The sequence below is a fragment of the Acomys minous genome (assembly GCF_964271855.1).
Source record: "Acomys minous genome assembly, chromosome: 20".
NCBI lineage: Eukaryota > Metazoa > Chordata > Mammalia > Rodentia > Muridae > Acomys > Acomys minous.
In genome coordinates, this window is record NC_140502.1 from 8,179,938 (window position 1) to 8,199,799 (window position 19,862).

A 19,862-nucleotide genomic window follows, 5' to 3' on the forward strand; every position below is an offset into this window, starting at 1 on the left:
AGGGCTACACTTTCTCAAACAGACAACAACAAAACTCAAACAAACAAACTGAAAAAGCTAATAGTGTTTTTCTTTTTCTTTTCTTTCTTTCTTTCTTTCTTTTTTTTTTTTTTTAAAGATTTATTTATAATTATGGGGGCTGGAGAGATGGCTCAGTGGTTAAGAGCACCGCCTGCTCTTCCAGAGGTTGTTAGTTCAATTCCCAGCAACCACATGGTGGCTCACAACCATCTATAATGTGATCTGATACTCTCTTCTGCAGAAAAGCACTCATATACAATAAATAAATAAATCTTAAAAAAAAAAATTTATTTATAATTATGTATACAGTGCTCTGCCCGCACATAAATCTGCAGGCCAGAAGAGGGCATCAGATCACATTATAGATGGTTGTGAGCCACCATGTGGTTGCTGAGAATTGAACTCAGGATCTCTGGAAGAGCAGTCAGTGCTCTTAACCTCTGAGCCTTCTCTCCAGCACCCCCCCTTTTTAAATATTTATTTATTATTATGTATACAGTGCTCTATCTACATGTGCTCCTTCAGGCCAGAAGAAGGCATCAGATCCCAGGCCTCTGGAAGAGCAGACAATGCTCTTAACTTCTGAGCCATCTCTCCAGCCCCTCTTTCTTTCTTTCTTTCTTTCTTTCTTTCTTTCTTTCTTTCTTTCTTCTTAAAGTTTTTTTGAGACAGAATTTCTCTGTGTAATTGCCCTACCTGTCCTAGACTGACTTTGTAGACCAGGCTGGCCTCAAACTCACTAGAAATCCGCCTACCTCTGCCTCTGAGTGCTGGGATTAAAGGTGTGTGCCACCACCGCCCAGCTAATAGTCATTTTTTTAGAGACAGGTTTTTTTTTTCTATGCAGCCTAAACTGGCCTGCAATTTGCTCTATAGACCTAATGGGTCCTGAATTCACAGAGATCTACCTGTGGTGTACCATCATACCTGACGTGCACTTAGCAGATGCCATAGACTGCAGATGGAGGTGAAAAGATGACTTTTGAGAGTCGGTCCTCTCTTCCTGCTGTGGGTCGAGGTTCGAACTCAAGTCATCAGGCTTATTCAGCAAGCTCTTTTACCCACGGAGCCATCTTGCCAACCCTGGCCATTCTTATATGCCCCGGCCTGTGGGGTTCAACTAAAACTCGGGAGGAAGGTCCCCTGTTGAAAATGCAAGACACACACAGACACACACACATCTACAAGAAAGAAAATGCAAGACACAAAAAAGGAGAGCAAGTCTGATTGATCAAACTCTCAAACTTTATTAGTCAGGCGGCAGCTTTTATAAGTCAGAAGGCAGGGAAACATATTGCTATAGCAACCCAGCTGCCTGCTTTTCTCAAAACACAGGGAATTCCAGGCAGGGTCATAATGTCCTGCCACACAGGGTATCTGGCTCCCTCTTTGTCTAGTCTAACTTCTAAACCACAACAGGGTTGCTCCATCTCTATCTGTCTTTAGTCTAACTGCAGACCCACAACAGGGTCAGCTAGCTTCTGGTGAAAGGCAAGCTCTGGGAAAGACAGAGACTTAAAGGTGCAGACTCTGACAAGATGGCTGAACATTGGCCATATGGCCTATTGTCCCTAACATTTATATAAACGAATTTGTTTCTAGTTTGGCACCCTGTACAGCAAATGAACTTTTGACTCTCAGCTGGTCTACAAAGCAAGTCCAGGACAGCCAAGGCTATTACACAGAGAAAACCTTTCTCGAAAAGCCAAAACCAAAAAATAAAATAAAATGTGGATAGATTGAGGTCTTGGATTTGACAGACTAGTTTTTACTTCAGGAAGGAGAGACACCTTCAGTGAACTACAGACTAAGAAATATTGGGCTGGAGAGATGGCTCAGAAGTTAAGAACCTCTCACAACCATCTATAATGTGATCTGGTGCCCTCTTCTGGCCTTCGGCTGTATATACAGACAGACATTGTACACATAATAATAAATAAACTTAAAAAAAAAGAAAGAAATATTGAAAGAGGCTGGGCAGTGGTAGAGCACACCTTTATTAGTACTACCACTCAGGAGGCAGAGGCAGGAGGATCTCTGATTTGGAGGCCAGCCTGGTCTTCCAGGACAGTCAGGGCTACACAGAGAAAGCCTGTCTTGGAAGGAAGGAAGGAAGGAAGGAAGGAAGGAAGGAAGGAAGGAGGCATCACCAGTAGGTGCTGTTGTTTTTGAACTGGTGTCTCACACGTAGCACAAGCTCCTCTAGAAACTGAAGATGACCTTGAACTTCCAACCCTCCTGCCTCCATCTCCTGAGATCTGGGACCATAGTCTGGTAATGCCAAGCAGAGTTTACATGGTGAGGCTTTGTGCCTCAGCAGTTGGAGGCAGTTGCTGGTTCTCACTGCAGAGGCTGTCAGCCCAAGAGTTGCTCAATCCAAGAGGCTGGGCCTCTGCAGCTGCAGTTGCCATCTGGCACCGAAGACATGGAAGGTTCCTTAAGTGCTTCTGGTCTTCAATCTGGAATGGAAGCCTGGAAATACTGGCTGAGCTATTAGGGAAAGAATTGGCCTCTGGGCATGGTGGCGCACGCCTTTAATCCCAGCACTTGGGAGGCAGTGGCAGGGGGATCGCTGTGAGTTCGAGGCCAGCCTGGTCTACAAAGCAACTCCAGGATAGCCAAGGCTAACACAGAGAGACTCTGTCTCAAAAAAACAAACAGAGGCTGGAGAGATGGTTCAGTGGTTAAGAGCACCGCCTCCTCTTCCAGAGGTCCTGAGTTCAATTCCCAGCAACCACATGGTGGCTCACAGCCATCTATAATGTAATCTGATGCCCTCTTCTGCAGATAAAGCATTCATATGCAATAAATAAAATATATAAATATAAAAAAAATTTAAAAACAAACAAATAAACAAAAACAAAGAATTGGTGGCGGCAGCAACAGGCAAGGCCAAGAGAGTCATTTGAGGCCTGTGCCACCCTTTTCATTGGAATTGCTATCTTTATCCAGGCAATTAAGGCAACCGGGACACTTCTTCAGTTGAAGGTGTCTACTTAGATGGTTCTGACTTTTTGTTGTTGTTGTTGTTGTTGTTGTTGTTGTTGTTGGTTGGGTGGTTGATTGGTTGGTTTGGCTTTCAGTTTTTGAAGACAGTGTTTCTCTGTGTATCTCTGGCTGTCCTGGACTCAAGAGATCTACCCCTGCCTCCCTGAGTGCTGGGGTTACAGGGGGGCACCACTGCATTCTGCCTTACTGATTTTCAAGCCAGCCTGGTCTACACTTCACAGACACGAAAGTGGGGGATGGGCACGAGTGTCAATGTCCTCCACTGGTGGCACTTCTCTGGTGGCATGTCTCTAGCCTTTGAGTGGCTCCGAGAGCAGATCTCAGCTCGGCAAACAGGTCACTAGCAGTCACAATAAAGATAAACCAATAACAAACCTTTACAGCCGGGCGTGGTGGTGCATGCCTGTAATCCCAGCACTGGGGGGGGGGGGGGGGAAGGGGGAACAGAGGCAGGAGGATCGCTGTGAGTTTGAGGCTAGCCTGGTCTAGAAAGTGGGTCCTGGGCAGCCAAGGCTACACAGATAGACCTTGTCTTGAAAAACAAAAGAAAAGAAAAGAAAACAAACCTTTACAATCTTTTTTCTTAAAGATTTATTTATTTATGTACATATGGGTGCTCTAACTGCTTGTACACCGGCACGCCAGAAGTGGGCATCAGATCACATTATAGATGGTTGTGAGCCACCATGTGGTTGCTGGGAATTGAACTCAGAACCTCTGGAAAAGCAGACAGTGCTCTTAACCCCTGAGCCATCTCTCCAGCCCCAAACTGTTATACTCTTATGCTCTGAATATCTTGGAAGAAAGCTCTCTTCCCCTGAGCAGCAAATCCCTGCACACTGTGTGCACCAGTTGGTTCCTGAGGCAGTAGATGAAGGGGTTCAGCAGTGGAGACACTGTGGTGTTGAAGAAAGCTATTCCCTTGTTGAGGTCCAGCCTCCCTGTCTGCGTGGGGTTGAGGTACATGATGATGCAGCTCCCATAGGTGAGAGATACCACTAGGATGTGGGAAGAACAGGTTCAGAAGGCCTTGCTGCGGCCCCTAGCCACAGGCAGGCGAAGGATGGTGCTGATGATGCAGCCATAGGACAGGGCTGTGACCAATGTGGCAATGAGCAGGGTACCGACAGCCAGCAGGAAGGCCACCAGCTGCAGAAGCCTGGTGTCTGCACACACCAGCTCCAGCAAAGGGGAGCTGTCGCAGAAGAAGTGATTGAGGACACGCGGGCCACAGAAAGGGAGAGACAGCATCCAGGCAAACCACCAAGGCAGAGCCAGGAGGATGGCTACCCAGCAGGCCAGCACCAGGGCTGAGCAGACTCGAGGAGTCATGAGCGCTGGGTAGCGCAGGGGCCGGCAGATGGCCAGAAAGCGGTCTGTGGACATCACGGCCAGCAGCAGGACCTCCACGGCGCCCAGGGTGAAGTAGAGGATCATCTGCGCGAAGCAGCGGTGGCGGGAGATGGCCCCGCGCGCCGCCAGGAGGTGTGCCAGCATCTGCGGGGACACGGTGGATGTGAACCCCACCTCCAGCAGCGAGAAGTGGCGCAGGAAGAAGTACATCGGGGTGTGCAGGCGGCGGTCCGCCCAAGTGAGGGCGATGATGAGCAGATTGCCCAGCAGGGTGAGCATGTAGGTGACCAGGAGGACCCCGAAGAGGAGGAGCTGGAGCCCGCGCCTGTCTGTGACCCCGAGGAGCACGAACTCCAACACAGAGGAGCCATTGGCCTCGGGGATGAGCGAAGGGGGCTCCATCTGCAAGGGCTGCGGGGAGTCTGTGGGAGTGAGTCTCAGTAACCTCGGAAAGACAGGGGCAGTCAGTGTCGGGGGAAAAAAAGAGTACTGCGGATCAAACGCACCTGACACTTAGAACAATTCTTGGAACATCGTGAACACCTGAATACTGTGTGAATGTGAAATCTTCCCTTGTATTTTACCACACAGGGATGGGAAAAAACTTTAGACCCCCATGATAATGCACTACTTTAATGCCAGTAGTTGGGAGGCTGAGGCAGCATAATTAGGAGCTCAGGATCAGCCTCAGTTACATAGGATGTTTCAGGCCAACCAGGACTACATGAGAGTCCATTTAAAAAATAGATAAAGTTTTCTCACAATATATTACCTTAATTAGATGAATTTTGTTTCCTGCTTCCCCAGGGTGCTTGTTAAGTCCTAAATGAAAAGTTTGCCGAGGGCGTGGTGGCAATCGCCTTTAATCCCAGGCAGAGGCTGGTGGATCGCTGTGAGTTCGAGGCCAGCCTGGTCTACAAAGGGAGTCCAGGACAAGCCAAGGCTACACAGAGAAACCCTTTCTTGAAAAACAAAACAACAGCAACAGCAACAAAACTAAAGCTAAATGAAAAATTTCCTAATCCAACTTGATGGCTATGATGATCCATTTGGGGAAAAGACCTTACTTATTCTTTGTGGGGCTTTCTTTCTTTCGTTCTTTCTTTCTTTTCTTTTTCTTTTCTTTTTTTTCCTTTTTGAGACAGGGTTTCTCTGTGTGACAGCCCTGGCTGTCCTGGACTCACTTTGTAGACCAGGCTGGCCTCGAACTCCCAAACATCCACCTGCTTCTTCCTCCCAAGTGCTGGGATTACTGGCATACGTCACCATGCCCAGCTTTCAGGGATTTTCTTATATATGGAATGAGTTAACATAGTTTGGAATTGACTAGGTAATACAGAAAATTTTGTCTCATTTCCTACCACTGCCATGCTGATTAATTTATAAGTTTGAATGGGAAAATGTATTTTTGCTAAGTGCATCAACTCTTTTTTTGTGTTATTTGCTCTCCTACATGGAGATCCATGATACCAGCCAGGAGTGGCTGCACACACCTGCAATCTCAGAACAGTCATGAATTCCTGTTTCTCAGCAGCTTGCTCCTTCCTAGCCAATGGGTTAAACGGGGATCACGCAATATAGCTGTGATTTCACCGCACGAGAGGTTTAGGCAGGCACATCATGAGTCTGAGGCTCAGCCTAAGATTCTGTTCTGAAATTAAAAAAAAAAAAATTACCTGGAATTTCTCAGTCCCCTTTATTATGAAGAGACAAGGGTCTGACTCTCAAGTTTTCCCATAGAGGTACATTGCAGGAAACTGGCTATAGAAAACAGGTTGTGAATCAGCAAGTGACAGAGAGAAGTCGTCCTCAGAATGAATTAGAAACACACACACACACACACACACACACACACACACACACAGAAAGAGAGAGAGAAGCCGACCCTGTAAGGTGGTGGTTCTCAACCTGTGGGTCGCAACCCTTCAGGTAGCTTGAAGACTTTTTCACAGGGGTCCGTGTCAGAAGTCCTGCACATCAGAAATTTACATTATGACTCACAACACTAGCAAAATCACAGTTATGAAGTAGCAATGAAAATCATTTTATGAGCCAGGCATGGTGGTACACACCTCTAATCCCAGCACTCAGAGAGGAAGAGGCAGGTGGATCGCTGTGTGTTCACGCCCAGCCTGGTCTACAGAGCAAGTCTAGGACAGCCAAGGCTACACAGAGAAACCTTGTCCCAAAAAACCAAAACAAAAAAACGAAACAAAACAAAACAAAAAAATCCCAAAGTGAGTCCAGGACAGCCAAGGCTACACAGAGAAACCCTGTCTCAAAGAAATAAAACAAGGCAAAATTATGGTTGGAGTCACTACAATACGAAGAACTGTACTTAAAGGGTCTCGGCACTAGGAAGGTTGAGAACCACCGCTGCAAAGCAAGAACACAGCGGTTTCCACAGAGACGCAGGTGGGGAAGAGAGGCAGCCGGGAAAAGACCCACAAGGTAAGGGGTGATCGGGGAGCCAGCGGCAAAGGGAAGACGCAGACTGGAGGAAGGATGATGTCAAGACCCGAGGCTGAGAAAGGAAAGGATCCGAAAGCCCACAGGAAGGCAAGGAGCGGGACAAAAAGAAAGCCCTTGAGGTCCTCGAAAGACACGGAGCTGTCCTGGTCTCCAGAGACACTGTTGTTGCAGGAGCCGGACGTGGCCCTCTCAGCCTCTGGCATCAGGGACCGACACAACATCGAAAAATTTTCATCCTCCTTAAGGGAGTGATTAACTCGACTTCGTTCAGATGTTGCCCACGGGGGCTTATTGGGAGTCGCCTCTTTATTTATTTATTTTTAGATTATCACTTATCCGGTGATGGAGAGTTGGCTCGTTGGTTGCAGGTCTGTTGTGCAGTGCCCACGTGGCCGCTGGAAACTGTCTGTAACTCCAGTACCAGGTGACTTGTCACACTCTACTGGTTCCAGGACACTGGGCACCGACACAGTGCAAAGACACACACATACAGTCAAAGCATCCAGGTGTAACAAAAATAAGTAAAACCAAAAATGTTGAAAATAATATCTCTTTATTTCTTCTTTGATAATTTCATACAGGTATTTACAGTGTATGATAGCTACCCCTCAATTCCCCACTGCCATAGGCACCAAACCATGGGTCCCTTCCTCACCTTAATGTTCTTTTTCTTTGTTTTCTTTTCTTTTTTGTTTGTTTGTTTCGTTTTTTGAGACAGGGCTTCTCTGTGTAGCCCTGGCTGTCCTGGACTGGCTTTGTAGACCAGGCTGGCCTTGAACTCACAGAGCTCCATCCTGTCTCTGCCTCCCTGAGTGCTGGGTACTTGTTAGTTCTTTTGTTTTGGTAAAGCCACCTGGTTTACCTGTCAGGGCTACCTGTCGGAAAGCTGGCTGAGCTCACTGGCTTAATGTCGCTCGGGTAACCACGGCTGCTGTGAGTTTCTGGGTACCACAGGCCTGTCATGCTCACAAGACAGATTCCACCTGTCCATTCTCCAGACTTTACCCTCTTTCCACTTCTGTGACATCCCCTGAGCTTTTGGGGGAAGGAATAAATGCCTCGTTCCTGCCTGAGCACCCAACAAACAAGTCACTTGTTCTCAGCACTCTGACCAACTAACTGTGTGTCTCTACCTTGTTACTCACCCGGGCATGAGGCTTTTCTCACCAAGATTAAAAGCGGTACTCATATTTAGAAGGCAGTGTCACAACACAACCATTTTAAAAGAGATTTATTTATTTGGTTTTATGTGTATCTTATGAGTGTTTTGGTGTGTGCATGCAACACATGTCCGGTGCCCTGGGAGGTCAGAAAATAGCATCAAAAGCCCTGGAACTGGACTTAGCAGATGGTTGAGAGCCACCGTGTAGGTGAAGAGAATTGGACCTGAGTCCTCTGCAAGAGCAGCCCCCTTCTCCTGTCCCTCTTACTACATACAATGAAACTAGGTTCTTCTTTATGAACTCTGACTTCCTGAAGACTCATGTTTTAGGAGAGCTTAGATGAGGGTATCCCTGGCCATTTATTTATTTATTTATTTATTTATTTATTTATTTATTTATTTGCAGCACCCGTGCTGCTAGTCTAGGCTACAGCGAGGGTCTGCAGATTGAAAAGAGGACACAACAGTGTGTCATTCATGCTAAGAGAATGCCGTTTATTGGGAGTAACGGAGCTGCTTATCCAGGGGAAGAACCAGCAATCGACCAGCACTGTGGAAAATCCCCAAAGAGGAAGCAAACCAAGGGCCCAATCACGAGACTAAAAACAAATATATAGAGCAAGGTCATTAGGATCTATTCTAATCCCATTCACCCTAGCCCCCTAGGCAAGAATACAATAGCCTAAATCGCTCCCTCTGAGTAGTTCCCTGTAAGAACTTCCTTGATCCTCTGGGTGGTTCCAAGTTGAGACTTCCCTACTTCCTTCAAAGGTAAATAGTCCAAGGGTAGCCTAGAACACAAGTCCTCCTGAGGCAAAGGTCAGCAACTCGAAGGTCACAGCATGCAGCCTAAGCACAAGTTTTCTGACATGGCAGAATTTGGCACGGCTCCCCACATCTATTTTTGTTTTTTAAAGACAGGGTTTCTCTGTGTGTAGCCTTGGCTGTTCTGGACTTGCTTTGTAGACCAGGCTGGCCTTGAACTCACAGTGATCCACCTGCCTCTGCCTCCCGAGTGCTGGGATTAAAGGCGTGCGCCACCACACCTGGCATCCTGGCCCTCTATTTAAACTTTAATGACTGACATGAGTGTGTGTGTGTGTGTGTGTGTGTGTGTGTGTGTGTGTGTGTGTGTGTATTGGGGAGGGCGTGGCACTGGATCACCTTATAATTTCTCCTTAATGTGGCTGAATTAAATAAATAAATATGCTTTTTAATTGTTAATTTGGCTGTTTTGATTGGTTCTTAAGGATGAGTAGCCCAAGGTGGCTTCTTGTGGCGCAGACCGTATTATATACAATTTTGGTAGCGCCAGCGCGCCTGGCAACCTGAGCTTTAAAATTAATTAGTTTGTTTTTGTTTCGTCTTGGGTTTTCTGGTTTGTTTGTCAAATAAATATGCCTTCTTCTGGCTGGAGGGATGGCACCGGCTGCTCTTCCACAGGACCTGGATTCCACTCCCAGCAACCACATGCCAGCTGCAATCATTTGTGACTCCACTCCCTGGCCACTCCTCTTCTAGCCAAGGAGGGCACCGTACATAAGAGGAGCTCAGATGTACATTCCAGCAAAATGCCAAGATACACACACACACACACACACACACACACACACACACAAAGTGAACAAAATTAAATGACTCCACTACAACTAAACCAGCCAGGGCCTGGTAGCACATACCAGTTCCAGTCACTCAGGAGACGGAGGCAAGAGGATGGACATAGCAAAGACTGTATCACTTTTGGTGTGAGTTCAAGGCCAACTTCAGTAACTTCCAAAGACACTGTATGAAAACAAGGGGGGGAAAAAAAGAAAACAAGGGAAAAGCAAGCTGAGAGTGTGGCCTGGTGGAACACTTGGTCTCATAATGAGCATAACCCTATGTTCAAAACACACACACATACACACACATACACACACACCCCAAGATACATACACACAATAACCAATAGGCAAATCGATAATAATGCCACTACACCAAGAGCACAGTTTTGCAGGCTTGTGCTCTGAATATCTTGGAAGAAAGCTCTCTTCCCCTGAGCAGCAAATCCCTGCACACTGTGTGCACCAGTTGGTTCCTGAGGCAGTAGATGAAGGGGTTCAGCAGTGGAGACACTGTGGTGTTGAAGAAAGCTATTCCCTTGTTGAGGTCCAGCCTCCCTGTCTGCGTGGGGTTGAGGTACATGATGATGCAGCTCCCATAGGTGAGAGATACCACTAGGATGTGGGAAGAACAGGTGGAGAAGGCCTTGCTGCGGCCTCCAGCTGAAGGCAGGCGCAGGATGGTGCTGATGATGCAGCCATAGGACAGGGCTGTGATCAATGTGGCAATGAGCAGGGTACAGACAGCCAGCAAGAAGGCCACCAGCTGCAGAAGCCTGGTGTCTGCACACACCAGCTCCAGCAAAGGGGAGCTGTCACAGAAGAAGTGATTGAGGACACGCGGGCCACAGAAAGGGAGAGCATCCAGGCAAACAGCCCAGGCAGAGCCAGGAGGCTAGCTGCCCAGCAGGCCAGCACCAGGGCTGAGCAGACTCGAGGAGTCATGAGCGCTGGGTAGCGCAGGGGCCAGCAGATGGCCAGAAAGCGGTCTGTGGACATCACTGCCAGCAGCAGGACCTCCACGGCGCCCAGGGTGAAGTAGAGGATCATCTGCGCGAAGCAGCGGTGGCGAGAGATGGCCCCGCGCGCCGCCAGCAGGTGTGCCAGCATCTGCGGGGACACGGTGGATGTGAACCCCACCTCCAGCAGCGAGAAGTGGCGCAGGAAGAAGTACATCGGGGTGTGCAGGCGGCGGTCCGCCCAAGTGAGGGCGATGATGAGCAGATTGCCCAGCAGGGTGAGCATGTAGGTGACCAGGAGGACCCCGAAGAGGAGGAGCTGGAGCCCGCGCCTGTCTGTGACCCCGAGAAGCACGAACTCCAACACAGAGGAGCGATTGGCCTCGGGGATGAGCGAAGGGGGCTCCATCTGCAAGGGCTGCGGGGAGTCTGTGGGAGTGAGTCTCAGTAACCTCGGAAAGACAGGGACAGTCAGTGTCTGTCACAAAGCACTGGAGATGAAAGCATACAGCATTAGGACATCGTTTGTAAAACTCGAACACCGCACCAATATGAACTCCAACCTGCATTAAATGATAGTCACAGCACGCTGAACTTGGGAGACTGAACGAGGCGCACCAGGAATTCAAAGCCATCCTCAGCCACGCAGGGAATTGCAGAACAATTGCAGATTCACCTGCTTCTGCCTCCCCAGTGCCCAGATTAAACGCAAGGGCTCCCAACTCCCAGAGACATATGTCTATATAAAAACTGATGGTGCACGCCCTTAATCCCAGCACTCGGGAGGCAGAGGCAGGCGGATCGCTGTGAGTTCGAGGCCAGCCTGGTCTACAAAGCGAGTCCAGGACAGCCAAGGCTAACACAGAGAGACCCTGTCTCAAAAAGCAAAAAACAAACAAACAAACAAAAAACAAATGTAGCCAGGACACCGAGCAAGAAGCAGAATACAACCTGGGCAGGCGACCCACCTGCCACTTGGTACTAGGGAGGCCGAAGCGGTCGGACTGTGGCAAGTGCAGGGCCAGCCTGAGGTACACAGTGAGTTCAAACTATTCTGGGCTACAGAGTGAGACTCAGCCTTGGGAGAGAGAGAGAAGGGGCCCCACCCAGCAGCCGGTGAGAACAGATGCAGAGAACAGATGCAGAGGCCCACAGCCAACCACTGGGAGGCGTCTTGTGGAAGAGTCAGGGGAAGGATAGAAAGGCTCAGAGGGGCCAGGAACGCCACAAGAAGACCAACAGAGCCAGCTAACCAGGGCCCACGGGAGACGACTGAAGCTCCAACCAAGGACCGTGCCTGGACTGAGCCTAGGCCGCCTCCACAGATGTGACTGATGGGCAGCTTGGTCCTCATATGGGTCCCCTAGTAAGGGCAAGGGGAGCTGACTCTGGTTTTTTTTTTTGTTGTTGTTGTTGTGTTTCTTTTCGAGACAGGGTCTCTCTGTGTTAGCCTTGGCTGTCCTGGACTCACTATGTAGACCAGGCTGGACTCGAACTCACAGCGATCCGCCTGCCTCTGCCTCCTGAGTGCTGGGATCAAAGGCGTGCGCCACCACCGCCCGGCTTGGGAGCTGACTCTGACATGGACTCTGTTGCCTGCTTTTCTGTCACTTTCCCCTAGAAGGATATCTGGCCATGCCACAGGGGAAGAGGCTGTGTTCGTTACTGATGTGACTTGACATGCTGGTGTGAGTGGGTGAGGGGGGGGCTCCCCTTCTCTGAGGAGTAGGGGAGGGAGGACAAGGAAAACAGAGAGAGAGAGAGAGAGACAGAGAGAGAGAGAGAGAGAGAGAGAGAGGGAGGGAGGGAGGGAGGGAGGGAGGAGAGACGGAAGGGGGCTATGACTGAGAAAGTGAATAATTAATCTAAAAAAAACAAAACAGTAAAGAAAAAGAGACGAGGGGATGGGTAGAAGGAATGAAGAGACAGGGAAACAGGGAAGGAGGGAAGGAAAAAGGAAGGGAGGAAAGGGAAGAATGAGAAAGGACTCAAAAGGATAGAAGAGATGCTTGCTACAGCATCCCATAACCTGAGTTCAAGCCCTAGGACCCACACGGTGGGACAAGAGAATGAACTCCCGTAAGCTGTTTTCTGACTTCCACATGGCCCCTTCCATACATAAGCAAATACATACACATCGTTTCGGGGACGCTGGAGAGATGGCTCAAAGCTTAAGAGCACCGGCTGCTCTTCCAAAAGGTCCTGAGTTCAATTCCCAGCAACCACATGGTGGCTCACAACCATCTGTAACGAGATCCGGTGCCCTCTTCTGGCCTGCAGGTGTACATGCAAGCAGAACACGGTATACATAGTAAATAAATAAATCTTAAAAGAAAATAAATATGTGTAGTTTTTAAAACGAGGGAGAGGCCAGGCGGCGGTGGCGCACCCCTTTAATCCCAGCACCCGGGGAGGCAGAGGCAGGCGGATCTCTGTGAGTTCGAGGCCAGCCTGCTCTACAAAGCGAGTCCAGGACAGCCAAGGCTACATGGAGAAACCTTGTCTCAAAAAGCATGAGAAGAAAGAAAAAAACGAAGGAAAGAAGGAAGAAAAAAGAAAGAAGAGAGGGAGGATCACCCACAAACTGTTGCCCTGGGAAGACATTACCTCCTTCTGTAAGAGAACCACAGTAGAAGAAACTGGAGATCTGCGAAGAGATGGAGAAAAGCTGCGATTCTGAGCGACTGTGAGCTACCCACACCAGATGTGCCAATCAAGGTATAGTACAGTGCTTGAGTATGAGCCACATCTGTACTTTTTTTTTTTTTTTTTTTTTTACTTTTTCTGGGGCCAGGGTCTCATGGAACCCAGGTTGTCCCGGAACTCCCTATGCAGCAGAAGATGACCTACTACGTCTTCCTCCTAAGTGCTGGGTTAGTAGGCTGGTGCCGTCATGTCACCGTGTCCTGCTTTATATACTGTTGGGAACAGAACTCAAGGCATCCTGCAAGCTAGTGGTCCCCATCAGCCTAGCTTTATTCTCGGCTAATAAAACTCATTATTATTATTATTATTATTATTATTTGGTTTTTAAAGACAGGGTTTCTCTGTTATCTTGGCTGTTCTGGACTTGCTTTATAGACCAGGCTGGCCTCGAACTCACAGTGATCCGCCTGCCTCTGCCTCCCTGAGTGCTGGGATTAAAGGCGTGCGCCACCACGCCCAGCTCGCTATGACTTGTTTTTAATGTACATCTCTCAGCACGGCGCCTCAGCAAATGATAATTAAGTGAACACGTAAGTAGTGAGTGCTCTGAAGAGAATGAATAAAAGTATGAGGAAACGGTGATTATGACAAGATGGGTCATTAGACATACTAAGTAATGAGCTGGAAAAGAAGCTGAGGGGTAACCCTGCCAAGGCTCACACACTCTGAATAGCTCAGGATCCCGGATGTGACTCACTCCCATCCTGTCACAAGAACAAACGCACTATGGGGCAGAATGTGCTTCTGGGTTCACCCTCATCCATTGCAGAGACATCAGTCAAACCCACAGCACGTGGCTGGGGGCGACTGGCTTCCCCTGTCTGAGCCTCAGTCTCTGTTCCCTCTAAGGTAACACTGACACCTCCTTGGTCTTTCCCATCAATGTGTTGTGACGTCTTAACAAAACCATGGCTGGGCGTGGTGGCGCATGCCTTTAATCCCAGCACTTGGGGAGGCGGCCGAGGCAGGTGGATCGCTGTGAGTTCGAGGCCAGCCTGGTCTACAAAGTGAGTCCAGGACAGACAAGGCTACACAGAGAAAAACCCTGTCTCGAAAACAACAACAACAACAACAAACCCAAAAGCAAAAACAAAACAAAACAAAACCATGGATATAAAGTAATTTTTGTTATAACTTGTGCTGCAAACAGAAAAGCTACCTCAGACATCCACACTCCCTCTGAGTTAGTTCGGGTTCCACAGGCTCTGTCTGCCTAAAGATTCACTATTCACATCTGAAGCAGCTAGCTTGGGAAGAGGCTGGACCTAAAGGGAACCAGGCTGCCTTCCTAACCTCTTCCGGGCTTGTGGCAGGAAGACCACTGGCAAGTGGTCTGACCATCTGTCTCTCCTCTCTTAACTTCAGTCCAGCCTCATTAGAAAGACTTAAGGGGAGCCCTGAAGGGGAAATAAACCTATCAGTGTTTTGATCCCAAGTGTGGGATGGAGAAGAAGGCAGGATGTTTACCACTTAGATGTGAGAAAGCAAGATGTTTTTCCACTTACAAGTCGAAGCAAACTACTTCATGTGGGAGCTCGGTGAAAAGCACCCTTGAACAAACTGAGAGAATATATATATATACACACACACACACACACACCACACACAAACAGGAGAGAGGAGGCTTTTGCTCCTGACTTGGTTTTTGGCTGTTCTTTCCTGCACTTCAAGAGGCTCCTAAAGAGAACTGCTCCGGGGAAAGTTTCAAGGCTTTGGACTCCAGCTGAGGCTTGAGGTTCCAGCTGCTGCTCCCAGTTCCAGCAGCAACTTTGGTGGAATTGCTGGTCTGTTGAAATCCTGCTGACTATGCCAGGAGAATCATTTCTCGGAGCTGATATCCTTAAGGTTTCATTATAATGTTCTTTAATAGCCTTTTCCGATTGTTTGGGATAGTCGGGTTGTTAGGGAGTAGGCTTGTTTAATCAGTTCATGTTAAAATATAATTGATAAGAAAATTGAGCCTACAGAGCCCTGCCCAAGTATCGATTCTGCATCATCCTTGGTTGTTTTCTGCTGCCCTGCGGCCCCCAGATTTCAAGCAAATTAATTGAGTAGAGACCATGAAAACAGGTGAGGGCTGGCATGGTGGTGCAAGCCTATAATCTCAGCACATGGGCAGTTTATGTGGGAGCATCATGAGTTGGAGGCTAGCCTGCTCTACACAGCGAGACTCCCCTCTGAAGAAAAGATTTTTTTTTTTTTTACCTGGAATTTGTCAGTCCCCTTTATCATGAAGGGTCAAAGTTCTGATTCTGGAGTTTTCCCATAGAGGTGCGTGACAGGGAACAGGCTGGAGGGAGACTCTCCCCAGAAAAAAGGAAACAGACACACAAAGACAGGCAGACAGACTCTGTAAGGGAAAATCATGACCAGCACTAGAGATGAGGAAGAGAGGCAGCAGGCAGAGAGATGGAGGGAACGGGAAGCTGAGAAACAGAGAGCAACAACAAAAGTAGAAACAGAAAGGAAGGCGTCAGAAGGCAACAGGCAAATAGAGAAAGAGACAAAAGAAAACCTTTGAGGTTCTTTAGAGACATGGAGTGTCCCGGACTCTAGAGACACTGTTATTTCATAGGCCAGGTATTTAGTAGAAGAGGGACTTTTCCTTCTCAGTTCCCCAGTCCCTCAGACCTTAGGGACAAAGGACAATTGTCACCATCCTTAAGGGACTGATTAACCAAACTTCAAGCATTGCTCGAGGGAAGTTGTTTGGATGTCTGTGTTTTCTGAGAGTCATCCCCTCCCCCCAAGCAAGGGTGAGGCCGTGAAAGAGGTGAAAGTGGATACAGCCAGAGTTCAGAGCATCCGGTAAAGGGCAGCTTTTCATAAGGCTGGGCCAAGGTGAAGAGAGTCAGGAGCCAGAGAGGACAGGGTGTGGAGTGTAAATGTGCTGATGACAAAGTGCTAGGACAGGAACAGAAAGAGAGCTGGGCCAAGCATGGTAGAGCCTGCCTTTAACCCCAGCACTCCCAAGGCAGAGGCAGGTGGATCTCTAGGTTTGAGGCCAGCCTGGTCTGCAGAGCAAGTGTGTTCCAGGATAACCAGGGTTACACAGAGAAAACTTGTACACACACACACACACACACACACACACACACACACACACACACTCACACACCAACCAAACCAAACAAAACAAAATTAAAAAAAAAAAAAAAACAACCATCCAGCCGGGTGTGGTGGCTCACACCTTTAATACCAGCACTTGGGAGGCAGAGGCAGGAGGATCTCTGTGAGTTCGAGGCCAGCCTGGGCTACACTGAGAAACCCTGTCTTGAAAACATTAAACCGGCGCTGGAGAGATAGCTCAGAGGCTAAGATCACTGACTGCTCTTCCAGAGGTCCTGAGTTCAATTCCCAGCAACCACATGGTGGCTCACAGCCATCTATATGTGATCTGATTCCCTCTTCTGGCAGGCAGGTGTAATGCAGGCAGAGCACTGTATACATAATAAAATCTTAAAAAAGAAAGAAAACACTAAACCAAACCTATCAAAAACAAAACAAACAACAAGGGCTGGAGAGATGGCTCAGCGGTTAAGAGCACTGACTGCTCTCCCAGAGGTCCTGAGTTCAATTCCCAGCAACCACACTGTGGCTCACAATGATCTATAATGAGATCTGGTGCCCTCTTCTGGTCTGCAGGTGTACATGCAGGCAGAGCACTGTATACATAATAAATAAATAAATACAATAAATATTTTTTTTAAAGGGAAGCCTTCGCTGAAGAAAGGGTTTGTTCCAGGAGTGCAGAAAATATGAGAATGCAGAAGAAGAGAATCAATCAATCAAATGAATGAAAATGAGGTTACAGTTTGGGGACAGAGCAAAGTAAGAAAGACCAGACAAGATGGAGGAACAAACACATCTTGATACTACTTATAGAAGGTGGTGAAGAGCCGGGCGTGGTGGCGCACACCTTTAATCCCAGCACTCAGGAGGCAGAGGCAGGCGGATCGCTGTGAGTTCGAGGCCAGCCTGGTCTACAAAGTGAGTCCAGGACAGTCAAGGCTACACAGAGAAACTCTGTCTCGAAAAACCAAAAAAAAAAAAGAAGGTGGTGAAGGTGCTACAGAGATGGCTTAGTGGTTAGAGCTCTAGAGGAGGAGCTAGGTTCGACTCCCAGCACCCTCATGGCAGCCCGCAACTGTCTGTAACTCCAATTCCAGGAACCCCTTCCACCAGGGTGCATGTGGTGCACGTATCTGTGCATGCACGCAAAATACCCCCACACATAAAATACAATAAATAAATAATTTTTTGTTTTGTTTTTTTCTTTCTCTCCCCTTCTCCGCCTCCCCCCCCCCCCCGCCCCCACAGGATTTCTCTATGTAGCCTTGACTGTCCTGGGCTCTTTGTAGACCAGGCTGGCCTTGAACTCACAGAGATCTGCTTGCCTCTGCCTCCAAAGTGCTGGGATTAAAGGCGTGCGCCACCACCGCCCAACTGTTTTATTTTTTCAAGATAGGGCTTCTCCGTGAAATATTGCTGGCTGTGCTGGAACTCCAGGATGGCCTCAAACTCTCAGAGATCCACCTGTCTCTGCCTCTCCCTTTTTTCCCCCTTTTCTTTTTTCTTCCTATATCTACTATTTTATTTATTTATTTTATATATACATTTATATTATTACACATATATACAATAAACTAGATACAGCAAGAAAGACCACAAAACAATCAGGAATTATATAAATGTTACATTTATAGTGTTTTGGCTATTTGTATTTGGCAACCTTGGAGAAACCATCTTTCCTATCTTGGTGAGTCTAAAATTCTGAATGAAAACCAATATCTATCATATCTCATCTCTATCAACTTAAAACATTTATCTAGACCTAAAAACATCTTAACCCCTATACAACTAAGCTTAATTGTAAAATGAAACTGTCTGGTCTTCAACCCCATAAGAGACTTGAGAAAAAAATAAAACTTAAATACCTGAGTAAACAGGAAATGCAGATTAGCATCTTTCAAAATGAAAAAATGACAGAGACAGTTTACTGCCTGAACAGTCACACAAAACTCTCTGTGACATTGGACCATCATCTTCAGCTTTCTGTCCCAGTATATCTGACAGACATATTTGTGAGGAAGGAACTATTGAGAACTTGCTTACCCTGTCTTGGTAGGGTTTGGTCATTGACTCTACCTGCATCTCAGCTTGCCCATTTTTAGGCAGAATTTTGTCTGTGGCTGAAATGAGGGCATTTTTCCCAGTGGCTAGTTTGCCACATTTGAAGCCATCTCCATAAGGAGGTTCTTTGATGCTCATCATCTTCTTTGAGGTGGGCTGAGTGTTACCAGGAGTTAATTTGTCTTATTGTCAAAGAATCTTAAAATAATAAAAAAATCTTAAATGCCATATTCTGTAGGTCCCTGAGGTTTTTTCCCCCTTTCTTTCTTTTTTTCTTTCTTTCGAGACAGGGTTTCTCTGTGTAGCCTTGGCTGTCCTGGACTCACTTTGTAGACCAGGCTGGCCTCGAACTCACAGCCATTCGCCTGCCTCTGCTTCCCGAGTGCTGGGATTAAAGGCGTGCGCCACCACTGCCCATCTCCCTGAGGTTTTGGAAGACTTTATGTAACTATTTCACCTCATATATCTATAGAATCGTATCTCTCTGTTAAACCTAGGATGTCTGTTTTTGTGATAAAAATAGACTAGTAATTGATAAGACCATGAATTGACCAACTGACAATTAACTTGTATTACTTAATTATCCTAAACAGCCTGCAACAGCGCACAATGTACGTAGCACATTTTCACTAATCACTCATGAGTCGACGGACATCTGTCCTGATTGCATTTCCTAGCTGTTGTGAACAGAGCAGCAGTGAGCATGGATGAGCAGGGGTCTTCCTGGTAAGACATAGAACCCTTTGAGCACACAGCTAGGAGCAATTTAGCTGTGTCATACCGTGGTTCTATTTTTATTTATTTAATTTTGGTTTTTCAAGACAGGGGTTTTTTTTTGTGTGTGTGTGGGGGGGGGGGGTAGCCTTGATTATCTTGGACTCCCTTTGTAGACCAGGCTGGCCTCGAACTCAGATCCGCCTGCCTCTGCCTCCTGAGTGCTGGGATTAAAGGCGTGCGCCACCACAGCCCAGCCATAGTTCTATTTTTATTTATTTATTTATTTATTAGTTATTTATTCCTTTTACATCCCAATTGTAAGGGATGGCCTTCCCTTCCTCTCCTCCTGGTCCCTCCCTCCCGCCCTCCCTCCCTCTTGCCCCGATCCTCCTTCCCCTATTTCTAAGATAAAGGGAGCCCTCCCACCCCCATCCACCCACCCACCCACCACCAAGCCACCAAGACTGAGAGCATCTTCTGCCCCTGGGGGCCTTGGCCAGGGAGAAGTGATGGAAAAGCAGGCAACAGAATTCATGTCAGAGACAGCACTGCTTCCCATCATATGGGACCGACATGATGGCCAAGTTACCCATCTGCTACATATGTGTTAGGGGCCTGGGTTGAGCTCGTGGATGGCCCTTGGTTGGGCTCCGTGAGCCCCTCTGGACCTAGGTTAGTTGGCTCGGTTGGTCTTGTGCAGCTCTCGTCCCCTCCAGGTCCTTCCTGTTC

General features: G+C 47.7%; 1 protein-coding gene and 1 pseudogene across 2 annotated transcripts; both read right to left on the reverse strand.

Annotated features, from left to right (window-relative positions):
* Positions 1 to 3,801: 3,801 nt before the first annotated feature.
* LOC311591146 (olfactory receptor 6E1-like) lies at positions 3,802 to 4,841 on the reverse strand (annotated as a pseudogene). Its single transcript has one exon. The product of its transcript is annotated as an olfactory receptor 6E1-like (transcript).
* Positions 4,842 to 9,631: 4,790 nt separating this feature from the next.
* Positions 9,632 to 11,220, reverse strand: LOC311590968 (olfactory receptor 6E1-like). Its single transcript, XM_084770289.1, is given in 2 exon segments — positions 9,632 to 10,479; positions 10,482 to 11,220. Coding segments are annotated over 2 exon segments (996 nt in total). The 5' UTR covers positions 10,987 to 11,220; the 3' UTR covers positions 9,632 to 9,988.
* Positions 11,221 to 19,862: the final 8,642 nt, after the last annotated feature.